The sequence below is a fragment of the Cervus canadensis genome, chromosome 8 (assembly GCF_019320065.1).
Source record: "Cervus canadensis isolate Bull #8, Minnesota chromosome 8, ASM1932006v1, whole genome shotgun sequence".
Taxonomy (NCBI): domain Eukaryota; kingdom Metazoa; phylum Chordata; class Mammalia; order Artiodactyla; family Cervidae; genus Cervus; species Cervus canadensis.
The window spans coordinates 83,006,082-83,019,180 of record NC_057393.1 but is presented as its reverse complement, the minus strand read 5'-3'; the positions used below and the strand labels follow the sequence as shown (position 1 = coordinate 83,019,180).

Here is a 13,099-nt window from a genome sequence, read left to right as displayed (position 1 = left end):
AATAGGTGTTGACAAGTCATTCAGTGTACAAAGTTCTGCCTCCGACTAGATAAAAGTTATTTTTTTGAAACATTCAGGCTCTGCTTTCTCTGGCTAGGAGTTGTAAAGCTTTGGATGTTGTTGATCTAATTCTGCTTCATTATTCTCCATCTCCCATGTTGAAAGGAAATATTTAATGGGAGGAGAAATATAAAAGTATTGCTTTGCCTGTTTTTAATGACATAGTTATTCTAAATTATTTCTTTGAAGTGATCTATCCCTGGAAAGATGCTTATATTTGTCAGTTTCTATAGTTTAAAATAATCTTTTTTAAAAACCTTCAGAATTCCGTTATATCTTTAACTCAAGAAAATTGACAGTATTAAAAAGTAGAGTCTATAGATTACTTTATCAGAATATGATTCGATATGCCTTCATTGATTTATATTCATTGGTATCTTAGTTTCAGTGAGTCTGGGCTCCGTTGTTGAGTCCTTTTATTTATAGGACTTTTATATTTATTTGATCACATTAAATGTGATCCTATATCATTGCCTCTAAAGTAAATATGTAAATCTTTCACTGATTCGAGTGAAAGGAAAAGAAAAAAATAAAAATAGCTTTTGCCTGTCTTCTTTCCCTGATGATCTCCAGTTCATCCTTAAATCCTAGCTCAAACTTCACTTGTTAGAGAAATCTTCCCAACCACAACAGATTAGGTTAAGTCCCCAAGGTACCTTTTGTTTCTTCCTAGTAGCCCTGTACAATTGTAAACATTTATTTGATGTCTGTCTCTCTCACCAGATGATGTTTCATGAGTGCAAGGTACTTCTGTCTTGATCTCTGCATCATGTTTTCACCCTGTGCTGTGCTGGATACGTAGCTATAGATTGACTCTTCAGAAGTGGATGTTCCTCTCTTTCCTCTGTATTTTTTGAACGGTTTTCTTTTTTCTGCAGTTGGAGGATCCTGCTATTAGATGGCAAATGGCTCTTTACAAAGACTTACCCAACAGGACCGAAGACACTTCAGATCCTGAGAAGACAGTGGAAAGGGTCTTGGATATAGCAAATGTGCTTTTTCATCTTGAACAGGTTAGCTTTTGTGTTGATTCAGTCACATTTGGATTAACCCTGTAAGAATGTTTTCTTAAAGGATGTGTGCTAACTTGTGAACCAAAAAGCATATGTGTTCAGTATGTTCATTAAAAATAATCTGTGCCTCAGGATTGCTTAGTATCTAATCAACATTATTTCCAAGGTTATAATTTTTGTAACTATTGATAGATAATGTATTGAGGGAGATCAAGGCCTCTGTTTTATTGTCTTTTCCAAAATATTTCTAAAATTAAACAGATAATTAGGATTATATACTTAATTTTAAACCATTCTAACAAAAATTTCAGGAGTTACACTTGACTTCAAATGTTTTATACCTGTATTTTTCATTACTGCTCATAGCAACATGTTTGAGATACTGTCTTTCCCTGGTCTCGTATTTGAATTCAAGGTCACTTGTTTAACCCTTCATTTTAATATTTTTGAGCTGATTTTTCTCAGGATCAGCAATACATTCCATTTAGAGAAGAGCAATGCATTGATATTAAAACCATGTGAGAATAATGTTTTATATCATTTTTCTGTGGTTTTCTATTTTAAACTACAAAGCTTACTGTGTGTGTCTTATTTTCTTATTTATTACCTTCACTCAAGAATTCCCAAACCAATAATATCTGAAATGTTATCAACTGGTGGATTATGTTTTTGTATAAGGAATCTCCTAGCTTATGTAAAATATCTGCAACACAGAGACTTTCTCTGTTCCTCATGAGACCCATTCAGCCAACTAACACCAGACTGAAGGTGCTCAATGTAAACTCAAAAGTGTGCTGTCTCTGGGTCTCCATGAAAATACCTGCCCGACATGGAGGGGCAGTTATTTTACATTAAACATAAAATAATAAAATGCCCTGTATCATCTCAGGATATTGTTATTTAAATGTTTTGTAGAACACACTAGAATAGCAATAATAAATATATTTCTTTGATTTCTATTTTATCTCATGATCTCCTATCTCTGCCCTAGCCAGTTGAATAACTAAGGATATCATCTAATGCAGTATCTGTTAATTTCCTTCTTGTTTGCTGCTGCCTTCTTGTTTACTAAAATGCAAATAACTTCTCGAAAGCCATGCAATTTATCACTATACCTGATGAAATTAAGCTAGGATACTCTTATGCCGTATGACTATCAATATGTATCCACATTGTGTAACACTGTAATATTAATACTATAATATGATAATAAAATATTATTTAGGCAACTTGATGTTTCCCTAAATGTTGTCATGAAATATTAAATAAATATAAATAATCATATATCAGCAGATGACAGGATTTGAGGTAATGAAATGTTAAGTGATATGTAAGGGCGTAGAGGATTCCCTGGTGGTCCAGTGGTTGAGACACTGTGCTTCCATTTGAGGGGGCACAGGTTCTATTCCTGGTTGGGGAACCAGGATCCCACATGCCACACAGCTTGACCAAAACTTTTTTAAAATAGAAAAGTTAAAAGAAAGTCATAGAATTGTATATCTGAAATGATATACATATTAAAGACGATTGTGCTACATATGCTTGTGCATGCTAAGTCGCTTCAGTTGTGTCTGACTCTTTGTGACCCTATGGACTGTAGCCTCCCAGGCTTCTCTGTCCTTGTGATTCTCCAGGCAAGAATACTGGAGTGGGTAGCCATTCCCTTCGCCAGGGGATCTTCCTGACCCAGGGATCGAACCTGCATCTCTTACCTCTCCTGCATTGGCAGGCAGGTTCTTTACCACTAGCGTCACCAATTAAATGGCATTACTGTATCATGAGTTTTTAATTCTTCCTGATTTTCTTATACATATCTAAGTTTCTTGAATGACTTTTAGATACTTAAAAGAAGTTTATTGAACTCTAACTATGTTTCATTATAGTCATATGTTATATATTCATAAATACATGTGACATGATGAATGATATCATTTGCACAGTAATGAGATTCATTTTACTGAGCAACTATTTATCCCATGAATATTTATTGTGTGTACTGCCATATGACAGCATTGTACTCTGCGGGTCCTAGGGGTTGAAATCTGTCACTCAGCTCAAGTGACTGGAGCCCTAATAGAGGGTACAGCCACGTAGATAACTATGTAATGATTTAGATGTGCTATCATACAGAACGTACTGAAGAGAGAGTAAAAGGAACCCAGACTTACTCTAGCTGTGATGAGGGTGATCCCTGTGTGAATCTTTAAGATGTGTGAATATCTAGGAAAAGGTAAGCAGGTCAGATTTTAATGGCCAAGTATTCTTCAAAATGTTAAGAATATGAGTAAAAGAACTCATGAATTATCAAAAAACAGAAAAGAGTGGGGAATATCTGTGTGCAGAATTCATTCCTGTAATCTCTCTATTCTTATGTTAATTTGTGAGTCATCGAATAGTTTGCTAAGAATATTTTCACTTGCTAAACAATATTTTCACTTGCAAAAGTGGTGGATGCACAGGAAAGACTTAATTTATCTCAAATGTCAGTGACCTATGCAAGTGACTTTTTATACTGTACATCTGGTCATCTTTCTCAGAAGAGTGAGCTGTCTTCTTGGGATTTTCTAATACTCAAACACCAGGCAAGCTAACACATCAGCACAGCCAGCCATTCAAACAGTTGCAAGACACATCTTGATGTCCACTTTTGGATCACAGATCTTACCAACGTCTAATTACTTCATTTATAGGAAAATTCACTATTTAAGGTCTTTCCTTTGGGTAATAAAATGCTCTGCCAAATGGCAGCCTTCATGACAGCAGAGACCTTTTCCAACATGTTCATCGGTGCTTAGGTACTTAATTATGTTTGTTGAGTGTTACCCATGTTGATCAGAATGCTTTGTTCTCGGTGAATAGCATTATCCTTGATTCTGTTTTCACCTACACTGTCTCAACAATGTTTTGTTTTGCTTAACATGACCGAGAGAAAAACTGAACTAACTGGATAATTATCAGAAAGTGTTTCTTGATCTTATAGAAGAAAGAGGATCACAGAAATAAGTACTTTCAAATTGCACAAATTGCTTTGCTAAAATTTCCAAACCACTGTAATCCAAACATTCTAAATGTTTCCTTCAGGCAGTATTATTACATTCATAATTTGTCTTTTTACTGCAAAGGATAATACCTTTAGTTTTACTTTTTTTTTTAGCTAACATAACATTTTTATTTCTTCCAGAAATCTACATGTATGCGCCGGAGATATTACAATCTGGGAAGTACAGTGTTCAATTGCCTAGAAATTACTAATGAATGTAGAATTCCATGTTGGGATTTTTTCTCTCTAATACTTATGATTAATCTCTTCCTTGAAATTCCAAATGCCATTAGCTAAACACATAGCTTGCTTGCATCATTTACTGCAACTTATGAATTCTCATTTGTCCCTATCTAACAAAATAATTACATAGTTTAACATTTTTGCAAAATTAAATTCTTTTACTCACTCCTACTAATGTGTTCACAAAGACTTGTCATTTTCTCTCCATCCTATAAATATATTAAGAAACAGTAGACTTCATTAGAATTTTCTTTAACTGCCTCTATTTATATTTACTGTTGTAGGTCTTAGGATAAAATTAGTGAAAATGCATAAGCAAGGATAGGTTAATTTTTCTTTACTTATGACTGAATTTTTAAAAAGATGCAAAATTATTTCATATAGGATGGTTTCCTATTTCTTTGGTTTTTAAAAATGATACAGCTTCTTAAGTACACATTGTTGGGAAAATATGATGTTTTTTCTAAGGAAAATACATAACATCTTAAACTATTTCAAATGTAGCATAGGGTGACTTGAAGATATTTTCATAATAATTGTAAGATACTTTTGGAAAATTGAAAATCTACAAGTTTTTAGCTAAAAGGTACAGCTGTTTAATACTATGATCCTAAAGATGTTTGGGGGGTTAAATATGTATGTCTCTGTCTTTCTACCTCAGGTTGAGCATCCTCAGAGATCCAAAAAGGCCGTGTGGCACAAACTGCTCTCTAAGCAGAGGAAACGTGCTGTGGTTGCTTGCTTCCGAATGGCTCCTTTATATAATCTGCCGAGGTCAGGATTTCTTTAATGTTGGTAATAGATTAAAGTTACTCTTCCTCTAAGAAGTGATAGAAGGCTAGCATATACCTTAACATGGATATAGTAGTCCAAGAGAAGGATGAAGGAGATTTATTGCCTCTTCTGTGTAATACTTAACTTCATTTTTCCTTGTTGGTTGTTCTCATTGGCCTGTAATGTCATTATTGAATAGATTTTATTTTTTTTATTGAAGTATAGTGCTTTAGATGTACAGTGAAGTGATTTATACATTTATCTTTTCTTTTTCAGATTTTTTTCCTGTATAGGTTATGAGAGCATTGAGTAGATAGATACTGTGCTATACAGTAGGTCCTGCTGGTTATCTGTTTTCTATATAATAGCATATATATGTTAACTTCAGACTCCTAACTTATCCCTCCCCGCCCTATCCCCTTTGGTAACTATAAGTCTGTTATCTGTTACTTTTAAATACTTAGGAGGATCTGCTCACATATTTGAGGCAGGATAGAGAAATAGCTTCCTTAATAGCTCAGTTGATGAAGAAGCTGCCTGCAATGCAGGAGACCCTGGTTCAATTCCTGGGTTGGGAAGTTCCTCTGGAGAAGGCATAGGCTACCCACTCCAGTATTCCTGGGCTTCACTTGTGGCTCAGCTGGTAAAGAATCCACCTGCAATGCGGGAGTCCTGGGTTCCATCCCTGGGTTGAGAAGATCCCCTGGAGAAGGGAAAGGCTACCCACTCCAATATTCTGGCCTGGAGAATTCCATGGACTGTCTAGTCCATGGGGTTGCAAAGAGCTGGACACAATCAAACGACTTTCACTTTCAGAGTAATCAGGAGCCAGTCTCTGGGGTCAGACTGCCTTGATTTGAATCCTGACCTCACAGCTTATTAGTGCATGATTTTGGACAAGGTTCTTTTCTGACTTTGTTGTAGTTTTCTCAACTGTACCATAAGTTTTGCCTCATAAGTTGTTTAGGTTATTTAATGGGTCGAGGTAGACAGAATGCTTAGAACTGAACATGACACAATGTTAATCATTGTTGGTTACTTTTGTGATTATTTCATCTTTGGGAAAAAGAATTGATAGGGAACTAACTTAAGGGAATAATGCAAATATATTACCCGTCATGGTACCTCTTCAACTCACTTTATTGACTCAACATCCAGTTCCATCAAATAGCAGATTACAAGTTAGTTTCTACAATACAACAGAGTCTGCTATTCCACTTTCTCTGATATAACATATTCAAAATTGTATTCCTTATTCCACTGGTTCTCAGACCTGGTACTTTTAGGAAATACACTCAGATTCACTTGAGGAATATCCAAGCCTGTTGAATCAGAATATCTGAGGGCTTAGCATGTGTACTGTGTAAAAGCTCCCCAGGGGTTTCTGATCTATCAGTAGAGTTGAGCTTCTCTCTTGTAGAAGAATTGATGGTGCGTCCTGGCCATTCCAGGTGCCTGGTCAGTTCTTCTCCCTGGATTTCAAGGCCCTTCATAAACCTATCTAACTTTATGTCTCACGATCCTTTAGTCTACCTTTGATACTGTTAATGTTGTAGCATTCCACTCTACAATGGCACCATCTCATTTTAACACATCTGGTATGTTCTTACGTTCCCTTATTGATGTGACTTTCTTAGGGGAACCTTAGCCATATATCGCATCAATTTCAAGATGAGTTTACTTATTCTTTTAGTCTTTACTAGTCTTAATTCATAGGCAACTATTTTCATCAGTATTTTAGGATTTAATCTTTGGATATATACTCCCATGAAGTTCCCTTAATACGTTTAGTTTTGTAATCCTCAGAGGCTATATCTGATGTTAGCAGGAAGACTGAATAATTCCTTTCTTGATGCTCACAACTGTTTATCCAGAGCCACTTTATGTCATAAGAGCTACCATGTAATGAGCATATCCAACGTGTTTTATGTTCTTTATCTGTTTGAGTCTCACAAAACTGAAGCATAGATGGGGTTATCCTAGTTTTATAAATGAGAGAAGGAAAGTTGACAAAGTTGGATAACTTGACCAATGTTACAAAACTTAGAAATAACTGAATCCAGGTCAGTGTGTGATCTGAGAAAGCTTTCTCTATCTACTGCAATGTCTTGCCTCTCCAGTCAAGATTGGAAAGTTTATTTTTATTTATTCTTTTAGTGCACAGATAATCCAGTAATTAAGTGCTACTGAATGCTTTTTCAACTTATTTTTTAAAAAGGCTCTTTGAAATTGTGCTTACCTTTTAGGCATCGGGCTGTCAATCTCTTTCTTCAGGGATATGAAAAGTCTTGGATTGAGACAGAAGAACATTACTTTGAAGATAAATTGATAGAAGATTTAGCGGTATGTTTTTACTGGGTTAGAAGAGGAAAGAAGGTCTGGGCTTGGTGGAATAACATTTGTGTGAGCCATTTATCTTATAACATTGAAGAGGAAACATTATTGCAGCCTATGGAGTTTAGGAAACTTTATTCTGGATTATTACTGCATGTAATATTTAGGGAAAATTCGCTCTTCTTATTTCAAAGAGATCTCATCAACATCCAGTAATTCAAAATTTAACTAAATTTTGACTCTATTGTTCTTTTAAATTATTCCTCAAAGCAACTTCAAACACCTCAGAACCAGGATAGAACTATCAAAGCTGAACCATAAAGAATGATTCACCAAAAATAAATTGAAGCTTAACAAAAGCCAATGAAAAGTGACCGGTTGTTAAACATATACAGGGCAGAGAATGATAGATTGGATATAGGAAGAGCAGGAAGTCACAGTAGATACAGCATAAATGGAGAAGTAGAATTTTTCACCCAACCATGCTGATAAGGAGGCTTGTGTTACTGAGAATGCTTCACTCAAGGGAGCCATTGTCTCAATTTTTTATAAGCTGTGGACCTATTTAAAAATTTGATCAAGAACCATCTTCTCAGGAAAGTTTACAAGCATATAGTTCTGTTGAGTTTTGTAGACTGAGAGGCTTCATAATTCCAAAGTTAAAATTTTTGTCTAAAAAGTTTCTTTGAAAAAACACACAAATAATCAGGGCATGCGATGGACAAACTAATCTCATTCATAAAACCTTAATCCTGATTATTCCCATATATTTAATTTAGTTATTATTTTTATTGGGGTATAGTTGATTTACACTGTTGTGTTAGTTTTTGCTGTACAGTGATCCCATATATTTTAAGTGAGTTTCATTTTTCTTTAGAATATTAGAATATTTTAACCCTGCAGATTTACCATACTAGCTGCAACATTAAGCCTTAAATCTAAGAAAGAACATCATTTACATAGAAAGAATATCAGTTTGAATGGGTAAGTCTGATGGAGATACAAAATTCATTAGTCATTCAACAAACAGGATTAATTCGTTCTCAAGTCAGTAAAAAAATGCTTAGTAATTTTCTTTATGGTAAATGTTCAATAAATGAAATTACTTTTTTAAGTTTTAAAAGTAAAAGTGAGAATAACATGTAAGTGGCTCAAACATTAAGTCATTCAGCATTCTTTACCTATCTCTGTCTATGTAGGCAACAAAAATGTTTCATGTGATAAAACAGTTTGCCTTGCTAGGTGCGCTGAATTTTTATACATGGAGTGACAGTGTTTTACTGCAATTTTTTTTGTATTTGAGATCTCCCTAGCACCGCTGAAATCCATGTAGCAGTTCACTTTTCAGTTAGTTATGATGCTGCTCATAAGAATAGTATTCAGAATTTTTAAATGATGTAAATCATCCTTGCCCACAGTGTTTTTGTTCCATTATTAAACAACTTTTTAAATTAAAAATTTTTTAAAAAAGAAAATAAATAAATTAAAAATTTATTTTATTTTTATTTTATTTGGCTGTACTGTGTGGCATGTGAGATCTCAGTTCCCTAACCAGGGATCAAACCTGTGTGCCCTGTATTGGGAGTGCAGAGCCTTAGCTACTGGACTCCCATAGAAGTCCCAACTTTCTTCTTTAAAACTGTATACTTTTGCATTGATAATGTAATACAGACATGAAGGTACAATGCATATAACATAGACACACACATGCACCACAATAGGAAGAAAAAGGCTTTCTTTTTATTTGCCATTCCAAGCCTTCATAGTGCTCCTGGGTTTGAAGTGAACATTTCACCTTAATGTGAAATTTTATGAATTTGACTTTTTTATAGAAACCTGGAGCAGAACCTCCAGAAGAAGATGAAGGAGCTAAGAGGGTTGATCCTCTTCATCAGCTGATCCTTCTGTTTAGTCGAACAGCTTTAACGGAGAAATGGTATGGTTGGGGAGTTCACAGGAGACATAGGAGGAACAAACAGAAACCCATGTCTGAGTATTCTGTCCGTCACATGTTTCAATTTCATCTTCTTCTTGAGAGGAGAGAAAATTGTTCAAAGTTAGTTGAGAAGACCCCCCTGGAGAAGGGAATGGCTACCCACTCCAGTATTCTGGCCTAGAGAATTCCATGGACTACAGTCCTTGGTATTGCAAAGAGTTGGACAAGACTGAACAACTTTCATTTCACTTCACTTCACAGGACCAGTCTGGTATACATGTATGAACCCACTTGTTCAACTTCAGACTTTAATATTTACCTATCAAACATTAATATTTACCTAGCTCTAATTCTTTTATCAACATTGTAATTAGCTGGTTGAGTTGATTCTGAATCTTCTTATAATCTTCTCTTTATCACAAATATCCTTTAGAAATTAAAACAAAAGAGCCCAAAGTGAATTTCAATACCAAAAATGTTGGAGACCACCGGTGACCCCAAATTTCCTGGATAGATTATCTCCATTGTTCAGTGAGTGTTAGGAAACTTGAGAAGATGGGTAAGCCATCCACTTAATGCAAAGTTTCTTTGAGATCTGTTTTAAAGGCCTTCTCCATTTTTGTTGGTTTTTGTTCTTCTGAATTCATTGTAACCACGGAGGGCAAAACCTCTATGGAATTGAATAAGAAATGCATTCATAGGCTTGATAATTAAAGTGTGCCAGCACCTGCCCATTACAGGGGCATGGCGTAGATTCATTCTGTAGATGAGACCTTGCAGAGGTTTCAAAGCCTTCATCAGCTTCCCTGTCTTGGGAAAGAAAGCCAGCTTTGCCCCAGGCAAAGAAGGAAAAGAATTTAATTATCAGTCCCTATTCACATGAGTCTTGATGAGTTCATCTGACCTCTGTGCATGTTATAATAATGTACATTTCTCCCTCTTAGCTAATGTGACCCATCTTTCTCTCACTGTCTCTCTCTCTTTTATTATTTCCTAACTAACCAAATCATCTCATCCCTAAGCATAGAGCAGCTCCCTCTGGCATTGTCAGGTAATGAGGTCTTTCTCATAAGTGGACTTTTCTGATGGCTGTAAGCTTAAAACTGTTAATTTTGCAAACATCAGGAATTTTTTGATGGAAGTCTTTCTTCAGTGAATTAGTGATTTTCAGGCTTTTTCAAAAGAAGATAATAAATAGATTTTAACCTGTCTTAATTTTTAAGAATCTTTATGACAATAATATTTTTTCACTATATAGTCATAAAATAATTTGGGGAGTCTTTCCAACAAATGTCAGATATCACTTCTGCTGTCAAAATCCCTGACATCACATAAAGTTTCTTGTTTCAATGTTCGTATTTTTAAGAAAATATTAATGTTACTACATTTGTGTGTAAATCAGTAGATTGTTTATTTACACACAAACATATTTATTATATTAGACTGTAAGGTAAGATGGGGCCACTCTTGAGGAAGTCAAATATCTTTGCTTTCTGATTCTACAATATTTTTGAATGATTGCTCTAAGTTTTGTGTTTGTTTCATTTAAAAAAAAACACACTTGTTGAAAGAAGGTTATTTTATATGGTGTTGGTAATTTTTCGTGTAACATACTTTAAAACTGTTGTTTTTTTCTTGTTTTTCATAGCAAACTGGAGGAAGATTTTTTATATATGGCTTATGCAGATATTATGGCAAAGGTAAATAAATGTCTTGATTTTAATGGTAAAATGTAAAATTCTATGTATTTCTCAATTAAAATCTTGTTAAATTTTAGAAAACTTATGGGCATTAATCTCAACTTTTCACTTGTTTCTTGAATATCTGTTCTAACTTTTTTGACAGATAATCATTGTTTCTTCAGTTATTTAACATTTTTATTTTTGGGAATCTCACTAATTTTCCAAACATTCATTCATTCAACAAATATTCACTGGGCATCAAGATACTGGAGATAACATGGTGAATGAGAGAGAAATACACACATCCTGTCCTCTTAGAGTTTATCATCTGATAGGAAAGGCAAACTTTGAACAAATGATTACCCAAAAGATGCTGACAAGTTTAATGGTAGAGGAGCAATTAGAAGTATATGGAGTAGGTTGCATAGCACTGAGTTTTAAGGAAGTCCTTGACTGTTGAATGATGAGTGGACCATGCAAAAATAGTAATAGCTAAGTATTTACTGGGTGGTTATTTCATTTAATCTTAGAGCAAGGAGATGAATGAAGTGATGAGTATAAAAGAGGTGTCAGGTTTCTCTGAGGCTTCTGACTTGGGCATCTGAGTTGACAGCAGTACCGTATGCTAAGTTGGGGAGCACCAGAATCAACGCAGGCCTAGAGTGAAGAGGCAAGATGGCAAATTAAATTTTCAACATGTTCATTAAAGATGCCTGTGAGACATCTAAACGGAGATGTCCAGCGTGTGGTAAGATAGTCATTTCTGACATTCTGTATCTCATGGAAGGCTTATAAATATAGCTTTGTTATTTGTCAGCATTAGAAGGAAACTGAAGCCAAGTAGTAGATAATCTTGCTCAGGCAGAAAAGGAAGCATGAGAACAGTCAGCATAGGACCAAGCCTTTAAAGACGCGAATGCTCAAGAGATGGCTAGAACAAAAGGACTTCTCACCAGAAAAATAGGAGAGAATCTTAAGTGTGAGCATACATAGGAACTGTTGGAATGTGTGGACAAGGTCTTACTCTGCTGAGGGACTGAACATAAGGATTGAAGATTCCCCAGGATTTATTCCATGGACATCATGTGACCATGATGAGAATAATTGCAGAGAATGTTGGGGAACATTGATGGCCCAAGTGTGTACTGTGGGGAAGTAGAGACTTCCATGTGAGTAGATGTGGCGTAAGTCTCTTTATTGAGAAGACTGAGAAGGAGGAGAAAGATACAAGGTAATAAACATCTAGATGGAATTATAAGGTTGAAGGGGGATTATTTTTGCTCGTTTGCCTGTTTTTTGTTTTTTTTTTTTTTTTACTTTTTTAAAAAGCAGATGTTAGCATGCTTCTGTTCTGGTGGGAAGGATCAAGAAGAATAGACAGGGAATAATTTGTGAAATGAGGCTTTGAACAGTTGACATGCTTTGAGCATGGTGACAAGGCAGGTTAGAGAGCATAAAGGAAAAGTCACGGCTTCCCACTCACAGTAATACATTTACCAGTATATTTATACAGACATAAAAGCAAATACCTTTAAAGAAAATCACCATGAAATTATATTTAAATTATGAGCAGTATATAGTCTGATATTTTCTGTTCTATTTAAATAAAAAGGTCTCTGAGGTCATGAATCTCTAAATAGATTTCATATCCAGTTAATGTTTTGAAAGCCATAGTGTATAAAACATGAAAACAATCTAGTCTCAGTGATGCGATTCCAGTAGATCCTTCTGCCCCTCCACTGTGGACTCAATAGCAGGGAGATGAAGAGGAACGTGACCCAGAGACGACACGTGTGGCCCTGGCCCCCCTCCTGAGGGTCTCCTGACCCACCTCCTTGCTCTCTCACACCTCGTTCCAGCCTTAGGAGCATTCCCTTGGGCCTGGTGGTTCCCGCCTCGTCCTGTCATAACAGGCTTCAGGAGGATCCAAAGACACTAGGGACCCTAAGCCCCAGACCCCAGTTGTCTTCTGTCACCTTTGGAGGCAAAGCATAAAGGACTCCTGCCTTTTTGTGCC

At 35.5% G+C, this 13,099-nt stretch overlaps 1 protein-coding gene and 1 non-coding gene across 2 annotated transcripts in view; both read left to right on the top strand.

The window, feature by feature from the left end:
* Positions 1-13,099, top strand: part of RYR2 (ryanodine receptor 2) — a 595,071-nt gene that overhangs the window by 463,364 nt on the left and 118,608 nt on the right. Inside the window, exons 74-79 of the mRNA XM_043477303.1 lie at positions 939-1,073; positions 4,255-4,290; positions 5,018-5,130; positions 7,377-7,473; positions 9,297-9,400; positions 11,049-11,100. Of these exons, the coding sequence (XP_043333238.1) occupies positions 939-1,073; positions 4,255-4,290; positions 5,018-5,130; positions 7,377-7,473; positions 9,297-9,400; positions 11,049-11,100 (537 nt within the window). The remainder of the gene's footprint in view (positions 1-938; positions 1,074-4,254; positions 4,291-5,017; positions 5,131-7,376; positions 7,474-9,296; positions 9,401-11,048; positions 11,101-13,099) is intronic.
* On the top strand, positions 12,782-12,867 carry LOC122446911. Its single transcript, XR_006271059.1, has one exon. It is a non-coding gene; the product is annotated as a small nucleolar RNA SNORD62 (small nucleolar RNA).